General features: G+C 46.3%; 1 protein-coding gene across 1 annotated transcript; it reads left to right on the top strand.

Moving 5' to 3' along the window:
• Positions 1–3842: 3842 nt before the first annotated feature.
• On the top strand, positions 3843–25632 carry LOC128839928 (annexin A8-like). The gene is made up of 13 exons (XM_054033267.1): positions 3843–3936; positions 4033–4079; positions 12040–12130; positions 12402–12496; positions 13405–13518; positions 15741–15831; positions 16556–16635; positions 17262–17321; positions 17646–17739; positions 20032–20127; positions 20335–20393; positions 21335–21457; positions 23801–25632. Exons 2-13 carry the CDS (start codon positions 4059–4061, stop codon positions 23858–23860), a joined length of 984 nt encoding a protein of 327 aa, XP_053889242.1. The 5' UTR covers positions 3843–3936; positions 4033–4058; the 3' UTR covers positions 23861–25632.
• Positions 25633–26320: the final 688 nt, after the last annotated feature.

The raw sequence follows: 26320 nt of genomic DNA, 5'->3' as shown, positions 1-26320 counted from the left end.
TCCTCCAGCCAGGGCTCCTGCCTCCAGGACCGGCCGGGACCCGGGAGGGCAGAGCTGGGGGACCGCCCCAGCAGAGGGCTGAGGAGCCGGGCAGGGCAGCCCCAGAGGGAGCGGAGCCCCGGAGAGCGGGAGGCAGGCCCCGCACGGCAACGCCCCGGGCACCGGTCCCCACTATGGTCCCTCTGCTGCTACTGCTGCTCCTGGCTGCCCTGCTGCAGTCCCTGGGCAGCTCGAACTGCTTCGCCCAGCCCCGTCTGAGGAGCTGGGGGGCGGCCGCCCTGCGGCACTTACAAGCAGTTCCGTGTGCCCTGCGGGGCAGCCCCCAACCCAAGTGTCCCCCGCTCAGAGCCCGCCCATCCATAAGGTGTGGGCACTGCTCCCCGACGCGAACTGCAGTGGCCCCAGGGCGCCCCCCGTGCAGGACGTGCTGCTGCTGCCAGGGCCGGCTCTAGGCTTTTGTCGCCCCTGCTCCTCCCCCCCCCCCCCCCCAAAAAAAAAAAAGAGTCTGGCTGGAATGCCGCCCCTGAAAATGTGCCACCCCAAGCACATGCTTGGTTTGCTGGTGCCTGGAACCGGCCCTGCTTGCAAAGTGTCAATGGGACAAAGGTCAATCTGACTGAAGTGAGGGTTGCAGATTCAGCATCAGAGAGAAAGCAGCAGCGTGTGTCTATTTATTCCTCCTCCCATTGCCAAAGGCTTTTGAGAATCATTTATCAGGGAAATGCTATTGCCATGATCAGCAGATCATCTAAATGTATAAAACTGGAGGCTGGATTCTGATCTCCATGTAAATGGGGCATAACTGCACTGACTTTGATGAAGTCGATCTGGTTTTCTAGCAATGCAAGTAATGAGAATCTGGCCCCCAGAGCTCAGGGGCTGGTCCAACACCCTTTGAAGTCGATGCCTCTCTTGACTTCCAGGGGCATTGGATCAGGTTCTCAGAGTCAGGGAACATGAAGGAATAGCTGCTAAAACAACTGATTAAAGAATCTGACTGTAATACTTAAAAAGGCCTGTTTCTTCTGCTGAAGACATGAATTTATATAGCATCTTATTAGATTGTCAGCTCTCTGGGGCAGAGACTATCTTTTTGTTCTGTGTTTGTACAGCACCTAGCGCCTTTCCTGTTATAAGTTTGTCGTTGAGTTCACCATTATCCTAGGCTATTGAACATAAGTATTCCAACTTCTGTACCTTTGGTAGTGGCTAGCACTGCAATGCTGCCCCGATTTTTACCAAAGGGATCCTCAGTGACCACATAGTCTTGGTGTCTCCTCTCATCTTCTTTATTATAGACTGTTACTGATAGTGTAATAAATCTCCTGGCTCATTACTACATGTAACAGTAACTTGCGTCCCCATGATCATTTACAATGTATTAATACGCTATTGTTTCATTTCCAGTATCTTTTTTTAAAGGTTCTCTCTTCAGATGGATCAGTGCAAATGTTAAAGCGATGCTGCTAGATTGCATTTGGGTTTTGTAGAAACATGGGGGCTAATTCACTTCCCACTTACATCAGTTTACATTCATGGCTAGCCGTTGACTCGCTCCTAATTCTCACCAATGTGAGAGTGGAATTGGGTGTCAGGTTTTTACTAAGCCTTTTGTTTCCATGGTTTCTGAACTTTCTTCTATCCTGTTTGCTGCCCTAACACAGCAGTGTCTGACTAGCCTGTTGCAGTAGCCCAGGGGAGCAGGAAAGTGAGTAACTAGAGATAGGCCACGAAAATCTTCACTGTGAAAAATGCACAAAAGACAGCAGGGAAGTGAACAGCATGGATGGTGGAATGGAGGTACCGTAATCTGAGTTTAAAAAAATCATTACAACTGAAAATTTTAAAACATAGCAGCAATGACAGCCTTCTGCAAGCTACAACCAGCACTGTCCGTTCTGCTTTCTGCAGGCCAAATCCCCCATTCTTTTGCGCAGACACACCCACATCCTTACATAACAACGACAGCTACTCCACCCGATGATCTCAGGTGCTCTTAATATCAGAGGTAAGGACATTTTGTTTAAAAATGTGATGTTTTTTTTAAATGAATGACATGTGGGGTCACATCTTCCCATGCAGCCAGATGACTAAATGGGCATTTAGGGCTACCTGCTGGTATAGGGGACGTGGCTGGTGGAAGAGGGCATGACTGTGCTGTCCCTACAACCTAGTGATTCTTCACTGGCCTTGGTATCCTTCAGATTGTAGCAGGCTGCACCAGGTCAAACAGAGCAGCCCTAAATTTGAGAGGGCAAAGGTCTCTCTAAGCAGCCTTAGCACCTTCCTCTCCTGAGGCCCCGCCTTTTAAAAATATATTTTAAATCTGTTGAAGTTTGAGCAAACCCTTGTCAGTCATTCTTGAATTCCCCAAAGCTGCCAGTGAGGAAATCAGCACAGAGTTTAAACACCACAACCCCAAACCTTTGGTAGTCCTGACAGCAGAACTGAGAAATCCTGAGTACAGAGCTAACCCCAGGGGTGGCCCAGAACTCCAGAGACCCCTGACAATCTGGGACGGCTTGCACAATAGGCCAGACTCTGGAAACTTCTGCGTGATCCTGTGATCATCATGGGGAAACAATGTGAGGGGTGGAGCTGCAACTGGCAGCGTTATTCGCTAACTCAGGGCGTGGATGTTGCTCTCCAGAAAGGAATGTTACTGAGACAGTTATTGACCCCGGAAAGCTAGGCACTGCTCTGGGGCGTGGGAGGAACCACTCCCTTACAATCTGTTTTCCAAAGCCTTGCAATAACTGCAATTCCCCCAGGGTGACTTGAGCACATGGTGCCTGGGCACAGTCTCTGAAGGGGAACAGGGTCTAAAGCGGAGATCGGTCTCGCCAGGTTGGGCTGGTCTGCCTAAGTCAAGTTGGCCTAGGCTGTGAGAGTGGGAGGGCTGGGAGGAGCAGCCAGTCCCTCACTAGAGGTGCCTTACAGTTCATAGTAGTCCAGTCCCTGATTTTCATTGGGCTGCCTGGCATTTTGAGAGCCGTGGGCCCATTACACTTGTATCCATCTTGCTCAGGATGGGCTGATTCCCTCCCCCTCCCCCCAGGAAGGCACACATAATCAGGTCTGTGTATCCCACCGAAGAATTCGGAAAAGCCCCAAAGCAGCCTTGTTTGGCCAGCTTTAGTGTGTGTGGGGGGGAGGGCTCATGGGTCCATCATCCTAAGAGTAGGTGATAGAAATGGAATCTCCACTGGGCTACATCTAGTTGCTTTGGGCCTGGCTAACAGACCACTTCCTACCTCACATCATTCTGGTGCTGCTGTGATTGTCAGAGGCCCTTGATTTCCCAGACCTTGCTACGACAGAGAGGGTGCATCTCACAGTGCCTTCTCCACACGGGGCTCTGGAACACCCTTCCCTCCTGAGTCTTCACAGCCTCAACATAGTATGCTTCGGTGCAAGCTGTAGGGCTCCTTTTTTTCTCCTAGGCTTTGCTGGGAGGGATGGGGCACTGAGTGGGGATTAGCTGAGGGAATTAGTGTCTTGTTTTGTTAGGGGACAGGTAGAGAGAGTCCTTTCATAATTAAAGAGCAATTGATCTGAGTGTTGTAGGGTCCTCTGGGCCACACTGGTAGCTTGACATTATCTGGCTGTAATTTCCATGTTGCACAAGCCCCTGGGGCTAAGGCAGGCATGTTGTAAAAATCAGAAAGGGAAATTCAAACTTTAGTCAACCAAGTTTGAATGTGAGGCTCTTAACCAGGGAAGTCCTGTTACTAAGCAACCGCATCTCTGCCAGTGAGATCATATGTACAAAAACCAGTTGAACCATGTCTTTAGGGTGTTGCCTTGTGGGGTTTATAGAAAAGGAAGGCGCACATGTGTACATTTTTGGTGCAGAGGTGCCAGTTAGACCCTGCAGCAGTCAGTGTGAATAGACCTCCAGAGAGCAGAATAATTATTTTTTCTTATTTTCTAGTGGTGAGTTTGCAGGAAACTTTTTTGTTTTTCCAGTTCACATGTGCTCAAGAACTTTAACTTTCAAAAGATCTAACATGTAACTTCCTTTATTTACAGGAAAAAGAATTGCTTCCAAGTGTACCATGGCGTGGTGGAAGGGCTGGGTAAGTAGAGAAAATACTGGAGTGTGAAACTCTCTGTACGTGATTTCAGAGGCATATTGTCATGCCTCAGACAATATATAAATTCTATGTGTAGAGACAGAGTAAAATCCTTCCACTTACAAACTGACCACACCTGCTGCATGATCACTCTGTGTGCATGTGTTTGATTGAGGAATCTGTTAAATATGTTTGATGGTTTTTAAGCAACAGGCTAGAACTTTTATTGGCTGTTTGCTTATGAGAGGGGTTAGGTGGGTGGAGAATTTACTGAAGGACAGCTAAGCTGAGGAAGTAAATTCTGCATTTAGTTCTGAGAGCTGTGAATAATTTGGTCTATCTTCTCCCTTGTGGGAATGAGTTAGTCTAGGTCCAGCTCCTGCAAACATTCAACCTCCCATTGTCATCAACCTCTTGATTGATTACCAGGCTGATTGCTCCAGCTGCGGTGGTAGGTCCTGGTCCTAGAAGGAGATGTGGTCTCAAGTAGCTATGCCATTGCCATGGAGGGTTTTGAATATCAGTTCAGGGAGCTAGACTCAATTGGGAGCCAAGACCACAATGTTCCTTTAAAGTTCACATTACTTTGAAAATGTACGTTTCAAATTCTGGTCCAATGGCTGAATGGCTTTCACTGAGGCAGACCCATTCTGTACCTAAAGTCAAAGTACGGAGGGCAGCAACTGATAGTGTGTGTAATCTAGGCCCCACTGAAATTAATGGCAAAATTCCTGTTACTGGTACCTTCAGTAGGTTCAGGATTCCACTCTGTGACTTTGTATTGATTTACCAAGAGCTGGAGATAAAGAAGAGACCTACATGATGATGGTGTGCTGGTAACTGGGAAAGAGTTTACTTCCTGAACAGTCACCTACCAGCCACCAGAGTTACCAGGAGCCCTGTACGCAGTAGAGTGGGTCAGAAACATTTTGATGACACATTTTAATTTGTTCCATTGGAAGCCTATCTGGCTTCCTGCCAGCTGAGCCATCCAGCTCCTCCAGAGCCCACCTGGCAGGCTAATGGGGAGCCAGGGAGATCCAGCTCCGAAACTCTAAGACACATGGCTGTTAGATAGCCTAGGTTCTTGCAGCTTCCAGGGTCTCTGGCTCTATGGCAGCCCATCAGGCAAACTGCCCCAGAGCTGGGCAGAGAATAATTCCCTTCTGCAGAGAACTTCAGAGCTTTGGCTTTTGTTCAAACTGGAATGAAACCAGATTCTGAAATCTCAAAATCCTCCACAGAATGGTGGTCCAGTTCTCCACCCAGCAATGGCCAGCCGTGTTCCAAACACCATCGCCAAACAGTCATTATCCTTATGGGGTTTGTTTAGCTGTCTTCCATTAACTGTTTTGTCCCAAGGCCTCCTCCTTTCTGTATTGCCCAGTAGTTGGGCTCTATGGCTCTCATGTGATACAGATCAGTGTACACCTCAGATCATGTATCTCCTGGTGCTTTTACTCTATCCAGTATAAAATGTGGAGAACAGTGAGGGCCAGGATTCTACTTCAAGTGGACAAAACATTTGCTCTGGTTTTTGACTGTGATTGTTACTGGTCGAGTTGGTTGGAAAATGGACAAATCATTTTATGGAAATATTTCAAATTTGTTTCCATTTCGCAGGGTTCAAATGCAACAATTTTCTGTGTTTTTTTTTAATGTTTTCTCATTTTGCCCCCCTCATTTTTCTCCATGAAACTTGAAATGTCAGCATTCTTCTCCCCCCTTTCACCACCGGGTCCAAGAAGATGAATAATGGGTGGATGGGGGGCATGACTTTTTCCTTTTTTTTTCCTTTGGTTTTTTTTTTTTTAATTTTTAATTTTGCTGCTCTGTCTCTCTTCCAAAGTTGGAGGCACTTTGAAAAATGAGAGTGGAAAGAGGAAGCAAAGCACGGAACCATGACCACTCCAGAGCCCTGGAGATTGTTCTTTCTAATCAATAAAAAAGTGGGGGAGGGGAGCAAAGTTTGAATTTTCTTTTAGTTTTTGAAAAACAGAGTTGAAAATTTCAATTCAAAATACAAAATGTGTTGTTTTTTTAGAAACTTTCCATTAAAAAAAATCCACATTTTCCCATGGAAAACTTAGGTTTTTGGACAAAATGCCACTTTTCAATTTGGAAAATTGTAACTAGAGATGGTCACAAGTAAAAAAGCCTAAATTAGGAGCATGTCAGGTGGAGCAGATTCCTCTGCTTGCCTGTCTAATGGTCTTGCTTATTATAGCAGTGACACATGCATTGACTCATTTCAGTCAGTAGCTATGTGGAGTCACCTGGAAACAGAAAGCCAAATGAGTCTCAGACAGATTCTTGTCCTAACCTGATATGGCCACACCTTTCTCTCTCCCGAGGCTATGACAGCCAGAGAACACAAATAGAGGACCTGGGTGGTTGTGAGTCACGCCTGATTCCTTCTAGCCAGAACTGACTCAAATCCCTGATTGGGATTTTTTTTAAAAAGGATCATTTAAATTTGTCTGCCTTGCCACCAAACCCCTATAAATTAAAACTCTCCTTTGCACTCCCCCAATCTCGGAGTCACGGTGCACCAACCTGGAGCACTCCTCAGGCTGCTCTAACTCACACCCAGGCTGCTAACAGCCCGCAGGGACTGGAGCTGCAGCCAATAGTGGGGCATCCCAATCTTGCCTCCTTTCCTTGTCCACATCCCCTCTGCCAGTAGCAAGGAGCAAGGGGCATGGGAGACTTGATGTTGATTATAAGCAATGGTGCGGTGATCCTTCCAGGGTCAGGAATGCCAGCTGGACTGCCACCTTCCACCAGAAGTATAGCACACAGTAGCAGCACCTCACTTGAGGATCTGGCCCTTCGCATGGCTCTGGAGGGCTGTGAAAAGGAGGACAATGAATTTGAATTTCATGCAGTGAAGAAGTGTGACTGGGAGGACTGGGGAGACAATGCAATCAACAACAGGAAGGAAGATGTTTAGCAAGGCAGCTAACTTTGGGTGCCCATGGGGGGTTGATGTAGGTATGAGGACAAGGATAAATAAAGACAGAGAAACAGCAATAAACCTAATATTCAAACTATGGGCTAAGTAAACCAAACCCCAGTTAACTAAATCTAGACAGAGGAACCCCCTTGGCCCCTAATATAGAAGGAACCAAGCTTCACATACAAGGAAAACTATGCAAGTAACTCTCACTATTCCAACTGCTTCCAGTCCTAGGCTGTGTCTCAAAGGGAGCTAGATACAGTAGCATGGATGTACGCGGACAACTTTCCATCCACACAGATGTTTTCCTTTGTTTCTTCTGTATAGAGCTAGGCCACCCCAACAGCTGCTTTCAGGCAAATGTAGTCAGCGGGCAGGAACCTTTGTTTCATAGAGAATAAGGCCAGAAGGGACCATTATGATCATCTAGTGAGTCTGACCTCCTCCTGCATGACATGGGCCATAGTATTTCACCCTGTGGTTCCTGCTTAAGTTTGAATCCCTTCTGCTATTACCACTGGTGCAGCCTCGGCCTCCACACCTCTTTTCCTAGAGATTTACCGAGCAGTCCAAGTTCTTCCCACACACAATCCCTCTGCTGCCCACATCCTTCCAGCCCACGGCCGTCTCCAAGTGAGCCTTGCCAGGTAGAAGAGCTTGAAAAAGATTCCTCCAGGACTCGCATGCCTGGTTTCCCATGAGATTTTGCAAGGTCACCAGCATGCAGCTCCACCCTAGCGTTACTATGGGCATGGTTCCCAGTCTCTTACCCGGCAGATAGCGCTAACAAAAGCCGAGTAGGGGTGACTATTGGTTCCATTAGCTCTGCATTGGAAAACTGAGTCCAAAGTTGGCAATTGCCTCTCATGGAGAAAAAGAATGTAAATAAATTCATCTGACTAGTCAAAGAAGACCGCTGACTTCCCTTGTAAGGTTCGGGATAGGCTTGGAGGCAGATGGTCTGAAAGTCTAGCAAGGTATGACATGTTGCTTTCACAAAAGCAGTCTCCTAGACCTGAGTCCAGCTGATTGGAGACTTTGGGGTCGTCTATGTGGGCAAGTTTCACCAGTTATATTGAAATGGCTATCCCATATGGACTCCTAGTCTGGCATGAATGCCTCTTTCAGGTTTAGCTTCAACCCTTTCCCAAGCAACATAAACTAACCTGAAAAGGCATTCTTATACTGGAATAAGGCTGTCCACCAGGGGGTAATACCAGAACAACTGTATTGGTGTAAGTTCACACTTTTAGTTTACATCAAAAATCTTTCCCATGTAGACAAGGCCTAAGGCCCCAAATTATCTGGAGTTGGTGAGTAAATCGAAACCTGTCCCCAACTAGCTCCATTAGGTGAACCCTATGCTGCAAGGCTGGGTTTGGGCTGTTTGCATCACAGGGTTGGGATGTGTTAAAACGCTACCACTTAATAAACAGTACAGGGAGGAGAAGGCTGGCCATTTCCCTGCAGCTTGCCCAGAGACCCCCTCTAAGCCAGGACCCCAGGCTGTGCATGAAGGAAAGATCAGCTTGTGCTTGCTGATCAATTCCTTCATCAAGTGGTAACTGAACCAACAAGGGGGGAAGCCATTTTAGATTTGATTTTGGTGAGTAGTGAGGACCTCGTTGAGGAAGTGGTAGTAGGGGACAACTTGGGCTCCAGTGATCATGAGCTAATCCAGTTTAAACTAAACGGAAGGAGTAACAAAATTAAATCAAAGACTAGGGTTTATAATTTAAAAAAGGCCAATTTTAACAAATTAAGGGGACTGGTAAGGGAAGTGGATTGGGCAAACATATTAATGAATCTTAAGGCAGATAAAGCCTGGGATTACTTTAAGTTAAAGATGCATGAGCTGTCAGAGGCCTGTATCCCAAAAAAGGGAAAAAGATTACTAAGCAAGAGATTTAGACCGAGCTGGATGAGCGACCGTCTTAAAGGGGCGGTTAGGAAAAAACAGAAAGTGTACAAAGAGTGGAAAAGGGGAGGGATCAATAAGGAAACTTACCTTAGTGAAGTTAGAGAATGTAGAGATAAAGTGAGAAAGGCCAAAGCCATGTAGAGTTGGACCTAGCGAGGGGAATTAAAAGCAATAGTAAGAGGTTTTACAGCCATATAAATAGGAAGAAAGCAAAGAAAGAAGAAGTGGGACCGCTGAAGACTATAGCAGGAGAGGAGATTAAAGATAATGTAGGCATGGCGCAATATCTCAACGAATATTTTGCATCGGTGTTTAATGAGGCCGATGAAGGGATTAGGGATACTAGCACCGTGACAGAGGGGCATACAGAATGGGGGATTACCGTATCCGAGGTAGAAACAAAACTCGAATGCCTTGATGGGGCTAAGTCGGGAGGACCGGACGATCTTCATCCGAGAATATTGAAGGAATTGGCACGGGAAATAGCAGGCCCATTAGCGATAATATTTAATGAATCTGTAAATTCAGGGGTGGTTCCGTTAGAATGGAGAATAGCTAATGTGGTTCCTATTTTCAAGAAAGGGAAAAAAAGTGATCCGGGTAACTACAGGCCTGTTAGCTTAACATCTGTAGTATGCAAGGTGCTGGAGAAAATTCTGAAAGAGAAAGTAGTTGAGGACCTTGAGGTTAATGGCAAGGGTGATAAATTACAACATGGTTTTACAAAGGGCAGATCGTGCCAGACGAATCTGATCTCCTTCTTCGAGAAAGTAACGGACTTACTAGATAAGGGAAATGCGGTGGACCTAATATACCTGGATTTCAGTAAAGCATTTGATACTGTACCCCATAAGGAATTATTGGTTAAACTGGAAAAGATGGGGATCAATATGAAAATCCAGAGGTGGATAAGGAATTGGTTAATGGGGAGAATGCAGCGGGTCGTATTGAAGGGTGAACTGTCAGGTTGGAAGGAGGTTACCAGTGGAGTTCCTCAAGGTTCGGTTTTGGGACCCATATTATTTAATCTATTTATAACTGACCTCGGAGCCAATTGCAGGAGTGGACTGATAAAGTTTGCGGATGATACGAAGGTGGGAGGCGTTGCCAATTCGGAGGAGGATAGGGATATTCTGCAGGGAGACTTGAATGAGCTTGAGAATTGGAGTATCAGAAATAGGATGAAATTTAATAGTGAAAAGTGTAAGGTGATGCATTTAGGGACGACTAACAACAATTTTAGCTACAAGCTGGGGACGCATTGGTTAGAAGTAACGGAAGAGGAGAAGGACCTAGGGGTTCTTGTAGACCGGAGGATGACTATGAGTAGACAATGTGACGTGGCGGTGAAAAAAGCCAATGCGGTCTTGGGATGCATTAGGCGAGGGATATCTAGTAGGGATAAGGAGGTGCTGCTTCCGTTGTATAAGGCGCTGGTGAGACCTCATTTGGAGTACTGTGTGCAGTTCTGGTCTCCCATGTTTAAAAAAGATGAACTCAAATTGGAACGGGTGCAGAGAAGGGCCACTAGGATGATCAGAGGAATGGAAAACCTGTCGTATGAAAAGAGACTAGAGGAGCTCGGGTTGTTTAGTCTGACAAAACGAAGGCTGAGGGGGGATATGATTGCTCTCTTTAAATATATCAGAGGGATAAATACAAGGGAGGGAGAGGAATTATTCCAGCTTAGTACTAATGTGGACACGAGAACGAATGGATATAAACTGGCCATGGGGAAGTTTAGGCTTGAAATTAGACGAAGGTTTCTGACCGTCAGAGGGGTGAAATATTGGAACGGCCTTCCGAGGGAAACGGTGGGGGCGAGGGACCTGTCTGGTTTTAAGATTAAGTTAGATAAGTTTATGGAGGGAATGGTTTAATGGTAAAACATATTAGCTGAGGAATACAGAGTTATGGAAGGTAAATAGTATAATGGCTATCAAGGGTCAGGCTGGTGACTCTTGCCTACATGCTCGGGGTCTTGCTGATTGCCATATTTGGGGTCGGGAAGGAATTTTCCTCCAGGGTAGATTGGCTGAGGCCCTGGAGGTTTTTCGCCTTCCTCCGCAGCATGGGGCAGGGATCGCTAGCAGGAGGGTTCTCTGCCAATTGAAGTCACTAAAACACAGGATTGGGGACTTCATCAGCAGAATCAAGGGAAGGGTAGGGACGGTTTTGTGGCCTGCAGCATGCAGGGGGTCAGACCAGATGATCATAATGGTCCCTTCTGACCTTAAAGTCTATGAGTCTATGAGTCTATGAGATTCTGGCTCAAATTTGCTAAACCTGAACTTCTCCAGTTTCATCCACCCTTGCAAAATACACTGGTTCCTTTTGTGTGGCCTGTAGCACTCCTTTGGGATACCACACCCTGTGAAGCCAGTCACGTCCAACTCCACCTCAGTCAGGAGCCAGCCCAGTAAAGCTGTGGCACAGAAAAGCCCATGTTTTCAACAGGGATATGCCATGGAACAGATGAAGTTATGTATAAAACTATCCTGCATGATAACACTCTGGTTATAGCAGAGGTATAGTATCACACACAAATACTCAACCCTGCTCATGGTTTACATGGTGCCTGGAAAACTGTTTAAAATGGCAAGCTATCACTTTAAGATTGAAGGGTTTCCGGGTCCTGCTTGCAGGCTAGGGGCTCGGTAGGGAAGCTTGTGATCTGGGGCTTGCAGAGCCAGTCTGCAGAAAGGAAACCTAGAAGAAGGGGGTGAGTTGTGCCGCTGTTTTAGGGAGCAGCCTGCTTTATTTCTTTCTGTTTGGGGTTCTTGTGTGTTATCGTTCTGGATTCTAAGAAATAAAGTTGTGTTACATTGCAGCCTTTCCAGCAATAGTATTTTGTGTGTTTATCTAACTTGTGCGCGTATATGCTGTGAACATTACAAGATACCACCTTTCCAGGCAACAGGAAAGTCCAGTTTCAATAGTCAGGTCTTTCTGCTGGGACTGCCATTAAGGAGTTAATGAGCACCTATTGCAATAGTGTAATTTGTGCTCTAGGTCCACCGGGACCTGAACTGAGCCCTATCAAACTAATTTCACATGGGATACATAGTTGCCTTTTCTTACAGCGTGATGAAGATGGCAGCTCAGTGAGAGGCACCCTGAGCTTTGACCCCACACCTGATGCCCAAGTTTTGTATAAAGCCATGAAAGGACTGGGTGAGTTGACACTATCTATTACCAGCCATGTATTTAAAACATTCTACACTTCAGTTATAGCATTAGCACAATTCCCTACAGAAAACTACCGCTGTTTATGCCATCACGCGGGGATTCAGAATCCAAGCTGCTCCAAATGTGCTTAAATTCCCTCATTGTCAGGGCAGTGAGTTTGGGAAGGTCGGATGGGTAATACCCTTGGGAGTTTTAGACATGTCTTGCCTTATTCTCCTGCACAGTGTGTTTACATCCTATCATTGTTCATTTCCAGGGACTGACGAACAGGCTATAATCGATGTCCTCACCAAAAGGAGTAATGCACAGCGTCAACAGATTGCCAGATCATTCAAGGAACAGTTCGGAAAGGTTATCCAGAGAAAGGACGTCTGATAAACTTTCTCTTTGCACTGCATGATGTTTTTCCTGGAAAGGGAGGTGTTAGAGACCATGGGAGCACTGCCCTCTGCTAGATGGAATGTCAGATGTTGCGTGTTTGTGTCACCCATTGGTCTATTGGCACTGGTGTTGTAGTCGTGTTCATCCCAGGATATTAGAGAGACAAGGTGGGAGTGGTAATATCTTTTATTGGACCAACTTCTCTTGGCAACAGGGACTAGCTTCCAAGCTTACACAGACCTCTTCTCTCTCACCAACAGAAGCTGGTCCAATAAAATATTCCCTCACTCACCTTGTCTCTCTCTAGATATTTTATGGAAGGGTACAGAGGTGACGGGCACTGACACTACTACATCAGTGCAAGTCTGCCTTCTTAATGGAGGCCTGTGTTCTTGGGACCAAAGGTTCTATCTACTGCAGATATGCAGTATAATTAATGACCATGATGTTCTGCAGCATCCAGATTTCTTGTCCAACACCAGTCCCCTGATTTATTACCAGGCCTGGGCTGGCCAGAGCATGTGTACATGAAGAGCAGAGCCGGTTGGAAAGCACAAGCTTCCCTATGGGAAATTTCAAGGGTTTGGGTTTGTGGAAGGGTTTCGGGGATGAATTCTAGAATGTTTGTGAAGTGCCCAGATATTGCAGCTATTGGCGGGGGCACTACAGAAATACCTAGACAGAATCCACTCAGAAGGGTGGCCTCCTGATCAGCCCATAGGTGCTTTTATAATAAACCAATCAGCATGACACTGTGCATCAGCTTTATTGCTGTAGCTCATCATGAGGGTTACAAATGGAGATTCAGGGAAAGTGACGTGCAACGCAGTGAGCATTGGATGCACTCTTCCCTTAATTAGATCTTTCGTGTTTAACAGGATCTTATTGCCAGCTTGAAGTCTGAACTGAGTGGCAAGTTTGAGAGGCTCATCATAGCCCTTATGTACCCACCTTTCAAATACGATGCCAAGGAATTACATGATGCCCTGAAGGTAAATCAATGACATGCTGCTTATTAAGTGGTAGCAGGAACACTGTGCTAATTTCCTGTGCTAATACAAGTGCTTAGTAACTGAACTGAATAAACCCTTTCCACAGTATCGTTTCTCAGAGGCCAATGTTTATAGCAAATATTTGGTTGGATACGCACGTCTTTGGTGGAAAGGGCACCCTGTAAAATATTATTTATGCCTTTGACTTGAGGCCAGCAGCAGAACTGTGCAAAACTCCCTATTTCTGGTGAAGAATGATTGCTGAAAATTACAGATCTCTGGCTTATTGCCACTTCTTGCTCTATAAAATGCCCAAGATCCTCTTCTTTCTGTCCAGACAGCACGGCTCTCATCTACGCCCTCCTCTGCTGTCTTGACAACCATAACCTCCTTCTCTCTCGGGCCTTCCCAACAATGTCAGGTCCCCACAAAACACAGCTGCTAACATCATCATCCTCACCATCAATGACCACATCACCATATTCTTTGAATCCTTCCAGTGACTCAAGTTCAAAGTCCTTGTCATCCCCTTCCAGGCCCATCAAATAAGAATGGATATACTGGGTTACACAAAGTTCCATCTAGCCCAGTATCCTGTCTTCTAACACTGGCCAATGCCAGGTGCCCCAGAGGGAATGAACAGAGCAGGCAATTATGAAGTGATCCATCCCCTGTCACCCATTCCCAGCTTCTGGCAAACAGAGGGTAGGAACACCATCCCTGTCCGTCCTGGCTAGTAGCCATTGATGGACCTATCTTCTATGAACTTATACTGTTCTTTTTTGAACCCTGTTATAGTCTTGGCCTTCACAACATCTGTTGACTGTGTGTTGTGTGAAAAAATACTTTATTTTGTTTGTTTTAATCCTGCTGCCTATTAATTTCATTTGATGCCCACTAGTTCTTGTGTTTTGAGAAGGAGTAAATAACACTTCCTTATTTACTTTCTCCACACCAGTCATGATTATCATATTCCCCCCCTTAGTAGTCTCTTTTCTAAGCTGAAAAGTCCCAGTCTTATTAATCTCTCCTCATATGGAAGCCATTCCATACCCCTAATAATTTCTGTTGCCCTTTTCTGAACCTTTTCCAATTCCAATATAACTCTTTTTGAGATGAGGTGATCACATCTTCAGGCAGTATTCAAGATATGGGCATACCATGGATTTATATAGATGCAATGTAGTATTTTCTGTCTTATTATCTATTCCTTTCTTAATGATTCCCAATATTTTGTTTGCTTTTTTGACTGCTGCTGCACATTGAGTGGATGTTTTCAGAGAACTGTCCACAATGATTCCAAGATCTCTTTGTGGTAACAGCTAATTTAGACCACATCATTGTATATGTATAGTTAAGGTTGTGTTTTTCAATGTGCATTACTTTGCATTTATCCACACTGAATTTCATCTGCCATTTTGTTGCCAAGTCACCCCGTTTTGCGAGATCCCTTTGTAATTCTTCGCAGCCTGCTTGGGACTCACAACACATCCCCTCCCTGCTTGTCCCCTGTTGTCTACTGCAGCCTACTCATCAAATCTGCTCTGCAAGAGAGGCCATGATCAGCCGCTCATTCATCAGTTTCTAACACCAACATCCCTGCACCTCCTCCCAGCCTGTCCTTTGTGCATGGGATGTCCTCCTTGGACCAATGCATAAGACTACTCCCCCTCCTCTTTCAAATCCCTAACCTCTGACATGAAGCCCATAAGAAATCTGCCACTGATGATGACTGGAGGGGCAGGATAGGATAATGTCTTCTTCCAGGTCAGAAGAGGTTGGTATGGGATGTTTGCATCCCAAAGTTGTGATGTGGGACTTTATTTCTCTACTTCTAACAATTTGCAAAATTACCAGTGAAGAGCAGTTTATGAAAATTGTATGTAGGTGGATAGATTTGATTGCACCACTCTCCTCACACCCTTCTTATGCCACTTGTCTTCGAAAGCCTTGATGAATGCATTGTACATGGGCAGAGCCCCATAAAATCAACCTCAGCTCTAGGATTACTCAGAGGAGGGGTGAGCCTTAGCAAACAAATCTGTACTGAAACCGAACAAGTTGCGTGTGGTTCCTGGTTTCACAGTGACAATTTATCACAGCTCGGCACAGAGCCTATGACAACCCTCAGACACTTTAATTTGAGGCCTAGTTTTCTAAGATAGCTTTAATTGCATGGCAAAATATTTTCTCCCAGTCTTTTTATTCTTTTCCTCTTAAAGGGTCTAGGAACAAGTGAAGGTGTCATTATAGAGATCCTGGCATCACGGACAAAAGTGCAAATTAAAGAAATAATCAAAGCTTACAAAGAAGGTAAAGCAGCTTTTGCTACACTGTGTGTGATAGAAGCACTGCAAGGGGGCTTTGTGCAAATTGAATTAACTGCTAACATTTTGCGTAGTAAGGCGGGATCTTTAAAAGAGCTGAGTGTTGACTTCCTAATGGAGTCAATGGGAGTTGGGCCAACGCTGGCTGCTTCTGAAAAAATCCCATCTTTAAATGTCCCATCTAGTAACAGGCAAACCTCAAAGGTGTCATGGGTTTAGTTCATGTGGATAGCAAGCAAACCAATGTTGGTGTAATGGAATCTTCCTGTCTATGGAGCATTATTTGTTCACCAGTTTTCGCTTTACTGGGACATGCCCCAGTTGGGAATCTGTCAAATTTATGTCCATGCCCATCCTTCAGTCCCTCAAGGCTCCAGGCAGCATTTGGCCTTGAGAGAGGGTTTCAGAAAATAAGGCCTGGATTCCATAAGGTACTTAATTAAATACATGCTTGGCTTTTGAGCATGCTCTTGGCCCCTTGACTTCATGGAACTACTGATGTACTTAAAATTAGACACCCTGCTGACGCACCTTCCTGAGTCGAGACTAAGTGAGATGCTCACAGCCATGTGTTTCCCTCAGGTTACCTTCTTGGGGCCTGCCAAGCATTCATTTGTCTCTGGAAGGCATGGTGACACCTCAGTCATTCACTGTGCCTTTCAGTGAGCACACGTCACCCCCACCTCTTCTTGGTCCTCTTTCCCTTGCAGAATATGGTTCTAACCTGGAAGAGGACATCAAATCGGACACAAGTGGCTACTTCGAGCAGATATTGGTTTGCCTCCTTCAGGTAAGGTTGTGATGAAAGAATGGGGAGCCAGGGCTCTTCATCGTCCCTTCTTCCAATTGGGGTTAGCAGTGAGTACAGGCCTTTTATTGCAAGCCCACCTGCTGCAGGTAGCCATCAGAGTTACTAGATAAATCACCCACACAGAGAGACCCCCTGATCTAGATCTCTGCTTTAAAAGCTGACACAGAGTCAAGAGCTCCTTTAGGCACTAGTAGTTAGCCTCCAAAGCTGCTTCTGTCAACTCAGCCACTGGGGGCACCATCCTATACACCATCCATTCCTATACAGCAACCAGGGCATTGCTCTCCAGCTAGTTTCAGAAGTGATGTACCCCAATTGCATTGTGCCCCCTTTCCATATTCTGCCCCACAATCTTCAGAGAGCATCTCCACGCATCAGAATTATTGACCTGAGTTAACCAATAGCAACAGATTGGCTCCTCATCATATGAGTGGTCTCACCAACCAGGATTTTTCTCTTGTATTGTATGTAACAATATGGCTTCCTACCCTGCAGGGATGAAGGGCTGGGAGGATGAATTAATCCATCTGTAAAGTGCTTTGAGATCCTCATGTGGGCAGCACTGTAGGAAAACAAATAACCGTATTTCCATTGTACCCTCCTAGGGTGAGAGGGATGATCCAAGATGCTATGTGGATTCAGCGATGGTGCTTCAGGACGCACAGGTATTTCTATAAAGTGACCGGTCCTTTACCATAACATTGATTCTTATGGTGTGACCTGGTAGAGAATGGAATTACTCACCCTGCTGTAACAATTCGTTACTGTCCCAGTTTAAACAAAGGCAGAGGTTGTGGTGTGAAAGGTCTAGCTCACCTGGCAGCAAGTGGCACTGTAGAATCGGTTGTCCAAGCAGCACAAGCAGTGCCCCAGCACACATCCAGTGGGAGCGGAAATGCTGCTTTGCACCGAGCCGCATGAGCCCCTCCTCTGTGAGATCCATGCCTCCAACGTCACTGGGAGCTGTAACTGATGTGTTTCAATCACAGGCTCTTTACGCTGCTGGGGAGAAGATACGGGGCACTGACGAGATCCAATTCATCACCATCCTGTGCACCAGGAGTGCCACCCACTTGCTGAGAGGTACAGAGCAGGGGGATGCATTCCCATGCATGGCAACGGCTTCCAAAATGAGAAAGCATCCCCCACAGAAAGCAGAGGCGAGGCCAGCCCAGGCCAACTGGGATGCCCAAAGTTAGGCAGCTAAATCCACATTTAAGCACCTAAATACACGCCCTGATTTTTTTCAGAGGTATTGAGCATCCAGAAGCTCCCATTTGCTTTGGTGGGCGATCTGAGCACTCAACACATCTGCAAATCAGTCCATTTACTGAAGATTCAGGTACCATAGAGACTGGTGTGTTAGACAAAGATGGCTGGAGAGAGAGACCAGGTGGGCGAGGTAATATCTTTCATTGGACCAACTTCCGGTGGAAGGCACAAGTTTTTGAGTTTCATGGAGTTCTTCCTCAGGTCTGGAGATGGTAATCACCCTTGTCACCTTCTCCAGACCCGAGGAGGAGCTCGGTGACACTCAAAAGCTTGTCCCCTCCACCAACAGAAGTTGGTCCAATAAAAGATATCACACCAGAGAGAGAGTGTGTCACTTTCTAAAATGCATTACAACATGCTGTTCATACCTGTGGCATTGTTCTATGTTGAAGAATCACAAAACACTCAGGTGGAATCTCTGCACCATGCTCCTAAGAACATGATAGGTATTAGTGACAGAGGGAAGTAAGACTTCAGACCGTCCCCTGAGCAGCGTAGAGCTGCCAGTGACCACAGACAGTTCAGACAAACAGGCTTTGTTACATTGGCTTTTGTGCCCAGGTTCATAATAGGCCAGTCACCCGGTGCAAAGTTGGACTATGTGCCTACAGCAGGTGAACCTGAACTTGGCTTCTGTGGCCTCTTGCTAGGAATCTGAGGCCAACTCCCTCTTACATTTCCAGTTATAACCTCACAGAATCCGTTCTGTATTGCTGACCTCGAGAGATCAAAAATCATGAGGCAGACCCCCAAAAATCATGAGTTTAAAAAAAAAATCAAATCATTGATCAAAGAAGGGCTGGAGGGAAAATAGTTTGAGATCCACTCACCTAATTAAATGCATCATGATTCACATGCACACATTGCACTTATATTACTTTTTAAGGTCATATTAAAGAACATTAAACCTCTATCAATCATTCATATAAGTATTAATGTCACAGTAAAAACAATATGGGTTTGGTTTGGCCTTTTGCAAGAAGCAGCTTTTCCCTGATTTCCCCCTACTTCTCTGAGAGCTGAGTAATCGTATCCATTTAAAATTCAGTTTATTTCAACTCTATTCCAGCTCAACTTATTTCTGATATAGGCCTGAGCTGAGAAGGTCATTTCCAATCTGTTAGTGTCTTTCACTGTAGTATCTAAGCACTGAGGTTAGAGGAGATAAGCTTGAACACTGCTGGGGTTTAAATTTGAAGCTCACTGTGTTACATAGAACCATAGGGTTAGAAGGGACTGTAAGGGTCATCTAGTCTAATCCCTGCTAAGATGCAGGATTTGTTGCGTCTCAACCATCCAAGACAGATGGCTACCCAGCCTTGTTTTGAAAATCCCCAGTGAAGGAGATTCCATGACTTCCCTAATACACAGCTCTTCTTTAATGACTAGCTCTGTATGCAGGTCTAGAAATCAAACTTGAGGCTTAATAATTCCACACCTGCAGTGTCTACATTCTACATAGAGAGAAAACAAATCTTCACTGCTGTAGTTGAACATGAACTTTCTGCAGGAATCTGAGTAAATCCAAAGCTCTTGGAATTTACCTCTATATTTTTGCTTATGGTTTTCTCACTTAGTGGTTTGTTTCTTTTTGCATGGAGGAAAACAACAAGTTCCAAGCTTCCCTTGGTGTTTTTCCCCATCCACGAGCAACCCAGATCCTGTTTTAGTTCAGTGTTCCTTCAGCTCCCTGAGCCAGTGACAGCAGCAAACACAAAACTGAATGCTAGAGCCATGCATATCCCTCTGGAACCTGATTTAGATCAATAGCCAAAGATAGGGATTAAGGGCCAGATTTCCAAATGAACATGCAATGAGCAAACCTGTATTTCCAAATGCAAGCCAGTAATTACGTATACCCAGTGCCCATCTTCGTGCATTCTTACCCATCATATGCACATGTGGATACTTACTTGGGTTTATGTGGTGTCAGCATTTTTGGACCTGATCTAAAGTCACAGAAGTCAATGGGAATCAGGCCATTCACTTCTATGGGCTTTGGGTCAGGCCCCTCAGAAGCGCAACCAGTGGAAAGAAGGCACAAAATGCCTGGGGAATTGTTTGGCCTGGATTTAAAAGTCCTTCGTTTGTTGTTTCCCACAGTCTTTGATGAATACCAGAAGCTTGCCAGTAAAAGCCTAGAAGACAGCATCCAGAGTGAAACCCACGGCTCGCTAGAAGACGCCATGCTGGCTATTGGTAAGGGACACCCTTACTCTTGTCTACGCTTCTCTTCTACTGCAATAGTGGGCTAAGCACATCCATCCCATAATACCGGGGCACTTCTTAGCTGCCATGATCCCATGGGACGGTTTAGAGAAGGCGATAGGGAGTTGAATTACTATCATCTGCTGTCCCTGGGTTAGACTGATCCTGAGCACTAACTGAACCTTCTCCTGTGTCTAGTGAAATGCACGAGGAACATCCACAGTTACTTTGCAGAGCGGCTGTACCATGCCTTGAAGGTAAGGCTGTTATAGCACAGGCTGTTCAGAGCGGGCCTGCTTCTCCTCTCGCTTCAGTCTGAAGCACTGAAGGGGCAGTGGGGTAAAACTGGTGCAAATGAGAGCAGAGTCAGGCCTAGCCCCTTTGGAAGAAGAGGGACATGTAGGGTTGAAGTCCTGAAGGAACTTGCTTCTGTGGAGTTGAGACTGGCACAAGGAGTCCAGTTCCGCCCTCAGCTGCATAAGTGCAACCCCCACAGAGGTCATCGGATTTGCACTCGGTATAAATTCGGGCTGGGTTTTGCCCCTAGTGGTGGTTAAGTTGTTCTGGTACCAATAAGTTTGCTGGTTTTTAGGATGCATTTTTCTCAGTGACATTAAAACAAACAAAAGAAGTCTAGGGGGAAGTACATGAAAATCCCTGAAGCCTTTGAGGCTGAATGTGTCAATGCTAATGGGGCTCTGATCATAGATGTAACAAAGAAATGTGTGGCCTATGCAGTCCCCCTCAGTGGAAGACTACAAATGAGAGAGGCTTCCCCCAAGTTTTTTGCTACCCTCATCTTCATAAGGGTAAAGGACTAAACGGATTGGCTGGAGCCCTGGGCAGATGCTCTGTAAAGCTATCATGCTTAGCTGTGCTGTATGCACCAATAAACCTTCGTTCATGCTTGCAACCCTGCAGGTCTTTGGCTCTTGAATTTTTCATGGACAAAGATTGGCAGTCACACCAAACTGCAGGATGGGTTTTGTGACATGAATAGTGGGCCACCAGGGTGAGAGGCAGAGATGTGCTAAATTCATTCCCAGCACCATCTGAAACCTGGTCCCTTCCATCTTGGACCAACTTGCAAACACTAAATCTGCCTTCTCTTCTCCCCACCCCCATCCCCAAAAAGAGAGAAAATGAGATCATACTAATACCTGGTGGCACTGCCAAAGTGATAAATGTGTCATTGCAGGGGGCAGGCACTTGTGATGGGACCCTCATAAGGGTCATCGTTTCCAGGAGTGAAATTGACTTAAATCTCATCAAGGCTGAGTTCCTAAAGATCGCAGGCAAATCCCTCTCCACCATGATTCTGGTAAGCAGCAGTTTTGTTGTTGTTATGAATCACTGACATGCCTTTCTGGTATGTCCATCACCATGGTGTCTGGGTGCTGTCATAAGTTTTCTGGGTGAAGGACTACCCCCCAGTAAGATTGTGACTCTCCCCTCCATAAGTCCTCTGAAAAGAGTCAAACTTCAGAGGGAATTGGGGATCCCTCCTTGTCCATTAGGGAAACACCTGCCTGAGCAGGTGAGTCATGGAATGTGACCTGCAGGTGATAGGACTTGTGCTCAGACTAGTTGCTGATGGAAGCTGGCTCTACTGCCATAGGCTCTGCACCAAGCAAGTTCTGCTCCCACATGCTTTGAGCTCAGCCAGCTGAAGCACTGTGGTTGAATGCAGCTGCTGTCCGCTGTCCTAGCTCCCTTCCCAGCCCCTGTGTGGTTCAGCACACATTGCCCATTCTGCCCTAGTTCCTCTGTCAAGCTAAACACCAACAGCTGGCCTACCAGAGCAGTTTGGAGCCAGCAGGGGCAAAACAGTCACCCATTTAATCTCTGGGGTTTTGCAGCCAGGGGATGGCGCCAAGGGCGGGGTTTTGCAGAGGGCCGTGGCCCGGTTTGGATTGGTCAAAAATGTTGCAGGCAGAGCTTTCTGCCTGTCCTCTCCCATGCAGAGCCAAGGGGCATGGAAATCTCTTGGACCAACTCCTCCAAGGGGATTACAGCCGTGTCGCTCTGTCATAGATCCTAGCAAGCGCCCCGTCCAGTCACTCCCTAGGGCTGCAGCAAAGGGAATGCCAGGTTCTGGATTGCCCAGACTTTGAAGCCCCTGAAGCCTAAACAGAGTCCAACCATTGCCCCAATGCTGGGTTCCCTAGGCACACTCTCGGAACACAGATCCTCTCTCTGGCACCTCCTGTGGGGAGCTGGGACCAGCTGTCCCGTTCCTGGCCCCTGGGCACAACGGTGACTCTTCAGACTCCGGTGTGTTTAAACACGCCCTGTCCCAGAATGCTACCCCAAAGGTGTTTGGCTTAACTCGCTCAGGGGCACGTGGCAGCTGTGAATGCACACTTTGCACAGAGTCTAATGCATTGACACTCTTCTCCTTAATCATGTAAAGCACAAGAGGGCACAGATCATATAAAACAATAAACACCAGATGCTGGTCCCTGCCTGTTTCCTTTCCACTCTAGAGCGTTCTTTGGGCTGGAGGAGAGACCCTTGCATTGTCCAGAGGCCTTCTGGGTGGACTGGAGGAAAAATGGCTATGGTGATTTACACTAACCGGGTATCTGGCCCATATACTGTGTGTGACAGGTCTAGAAACTGAACATTTTCCAACGCCCCATCCACCCACCGAATGCTTTGGAGTTGGATTCTTTTGGTTTCCAAGCTGGTTGCTCATCCCTAGTAAAAAGCCCCATTCTACAATGGGGTTGAAATCCCAGCGTTCTCCCATTCTGTCATTATGGATTGTTCCCTTCCCCTGTGCAAATAGCACAGAGGCCCCACAAGCAGTCCCCTGGGAAATCTTTCTGTAATTAAGGTCCCTTCTTCTAATCTACATTGTCAGTGTCTGTCATGTTGATTAATGATCGGTTGTCGAGAGTCCTGACTGAATAATAATTCCTGCTGAGACGTTGCAGTAGGTCCCCCAAAATACCCAGAGAGGATGAAATGAGCATCTCATCACTTTCTCATTAACACTCCCCTCGACAGAGACCGAGAGATTTGTCTGTTTCCTAAAAACTTGACTTACGAAGCACATTGACCAAGGAAGAATTCTACGCTGCCAGCGATCACAGCGGCACTAAAACCTCGGTGGTGCAATGTGATAATCAGTGATGGACGTAGATTGAGCAGCCAGTCAGACCATTTTAAGGATGCTCTGTAGGCCCTTGATCTGTAAGCAGCAATGCTCTATGCTCCTTTGGGAATTACAGTGGCGATGGTACAAATTTGATGCTTCACAACTAAGTGCTCCACCCTTTCTCTGCCAGTGAGTGGGGAGAATGGTGCGTAAATGCTCAGGCAGTTTGAACCTTGAGTACAACGGGCTTGCATCTACTTTTCATTTACATGATTTTTCACTCCTGAGTTACTCCATTGACATAGTGGAGTTAATCCTGATTGGTTGCAAACCAGTATAAGTGAGAGGAGAATCGGGCTCAATATATTACACTGAGGGGAAAACCTATTAGGCCTGTTTCTTCTCTCACTTACAATGGGGTGTAAATCAGGAATAAATCCATTGAAGTCAATGGAGTCTGTCTTTCTCAAAGCCCTTGTCAGATGTGAGTTTATCCTATGGAGCTAGAATGCTAGCATGGTCCTCCACGTTCCATTCTATTTTTGTTCTTCCCTCTGTCAGGAGGACACAAGTGGTGATTACAAGACAGCCTTGCTGAATCTCTGTGGCAGTGATAAATGAAGAAATCTGAAGGGAAAAGGCAAGATGTTGAAATGGAGGCATGGAAAACGTTGGCAATGAATAAGTGTCTGGGAATGGATGTCTAGAAAATACCTAGCACTGAATAAATAGAAAATGGAAAATTTGCTTAGAGGCTAAGATTTTTAAAGGCATCTATGTGATCTGGGTACCCAATAAAGAGCTGGTCAGGAATTTTTCAACAAAATGTTTTTTCCCAGGAAAATGCCAATTTATGAAAATTGAAACTGTTCACAAAACAGTGTCCATTTCAACTCAATTATTTTTTAATTTCAAAGTTATCAAAACATCCCATTTTGACACTTTCAAAACAAAAGTTCTGGTGTTTTGACTTGAAATTGCTTTTTTTGTTTTGAAATTGGGGTAAATTTATACTAAAAACAGGTTTAAAATCAAAATGAAACATCTTGGAAGGCTGCAATTGACCTGAACCATTTCCCCCCACTTTGTCGCTTCATGAACATTTTTGAGATTTCAACTTTGTTCTCATTTGGGATGGGAAAATTTTCAAATTCTCAAATACTCACAAGTCGGGAGCCCCATTTTCTGCCCAGCTCAAGCCCTATATCCATAAAAACCAATGTTCCCTAGGCACCTTTAGAGATCTTACCATTAGTGTTCTAATGCTTTAGCTTCCCTTCTCTTCTACTGGGAGCCCTTCACTCCCCTGGACTTCAAGTGGGTATGTGGATGCTCAGGCCATGATCATGCATGCTGCCAAACATGCAGTAATCCCACTGGCTTCGATAGGACAGGATCGGGCATAATCCACCCATTAGCTCTTGCAGGATTGGACTCAGAGTGAATCCCAAACCTGAAAGGGGGCATCAGAGATTGGCTTTGAGAATTCAACCCTAGGGGGCTGGGTCTCACAGCCTTTATTTGCAGGAGGAGGCTCTAAGATTTCAGCGGGACGGCTCCCAGGAATAAGGGGTGCAGGAGCGGGTGGGTGCTGAATGCATAGTTACAAAACCAGTGGAGTTGATTCCCCTTTTCCTGACACCAGTGGAAGCCGGGATAACTCAGCTGAAGACAATGGAGTTACAGCAAACTAGTGTGAGATGAGAATTGGGCCCAATATGTTGTTTTCTGTGAACACACATGTTTAGCCACATTCTGGGCTTAGTGAGCCTCATTCTGCTCCCAGGTACAGAATCACTCCATTTATCTCAGTGACGTTTTTCTGCCTTTACTCTGCTGTGACTGAGAGCACAAAATCTGGCTCAGGAGCCAGACAGTGGCACAGGGAGAACAAGATCAAATGTTCCTGCAAACTCTGTTCTCCTCTGACCAGCAGTTCACCCCGGGGCTCCTTCCTTGTTCCGAGCAGGCAAATTAATGTGTAATTACCAAAAGCCATTTGTGACGAACTGGGCCTGTTCTTGCTGGGGTGTGTGAATGCTGACAGGGAAGTGTGACTAGGATGGTCTGCATCGGGGGATGGGAGTCTGCCCCAGGGAACATACCTGAGCTTGTAACATGAGAACCCAGGAAGGGGTTAAAGGCCAGGTGACTCCGGGGGCCCGGAAAACTGAACAAAGGCTGTGGGAGGGGTCACTAAAAGCAGAGTGCTGGAAGCAGGCTGGAGAGATGGCTGGAAGGCAGAGATGGCTCTGACCCCCCAAAGGGGGGTGGGCTGGCATGCCCTGGGACCCCAAGCTGAACCTAACTGAGGGGGGCCCTGTTGTCTGTGCCTGCAAAACCTGTCTTGGACTGTATTCCTGTCATCCAAATAAACCTTCTGCTTTACTGGCTGGCTGAGAGTCATGGTGAATCGCAGGAAGCCGGAGGTGCAGGGCCCTGAGTCCCCCAATACTCCGTGACACCATTATGTGCAAACTGGTGAATTTTCTGATAGGGCAGAGGAATCTGCCTGCGGAAGCCAGTCTCCCTTTTTTAGCGTGCCTGAAATTAACAAGGAAATGTGCATTTAGGATGGGGTGTTCAAAGAGGCCTAGATCCCCTTGAGCTGGGCCCCCAACTCCCTTAGGAGCCTTTGATGATACCATCCTGACACATGACACTTCCCCCGCCCTGACATCCCCAAGGTGGTTGTGCTTGAAGATGTTCAGGTAAGTCACATGAACTGCAATGAATCAACACAATCTCCCTAGATTGGTTTCTTCATTGTAAGGTTTCCATCTAGCTTTACAAGTGGGAGGAGAGTCAGGAGGATAAGGGGATGTGCCCCCAGCCAGGGTGACACCCCACTTCCCCAGGAAGCTCAGCACCACCTCCAAGCTGTGTGGGCGTCATGTGACTCGCAATCCACACTACGCACCATTGGAGTGTGAGCAGGAGCAATCACACAGGTGTTTCAACCTGTCAGGTGACGGGCAGGGAAGGACTCCATGACCTGCCAGCCCCCTTGCAGCTGCAGCAACATGTCTCTCTTCCTCAGATATTTCCCTTCCTCGGGGAAGCCCTGTGGCAGGAGATCCG

Source organism: Malaclemys terrapin, chromosome 7 (genome assembly GCF_027887155.1).
Source record: "Malaclemys terrapin pileata isolate rMalTer1 chromosome 7, rMalTer1.hap1, whole genome shotgun sequence".
NCBI classification, from domain to species: domain Eukaryota; kingdom Metazoa; phylum Chordata; order Testudines; family Emydidae; genus Malaclemys; species Malaclemys terrapin.
Note: the sequence above shows the minus strand (reverse complement) of the source record. Positions and strands in the feature narration are given on the sequence as shown.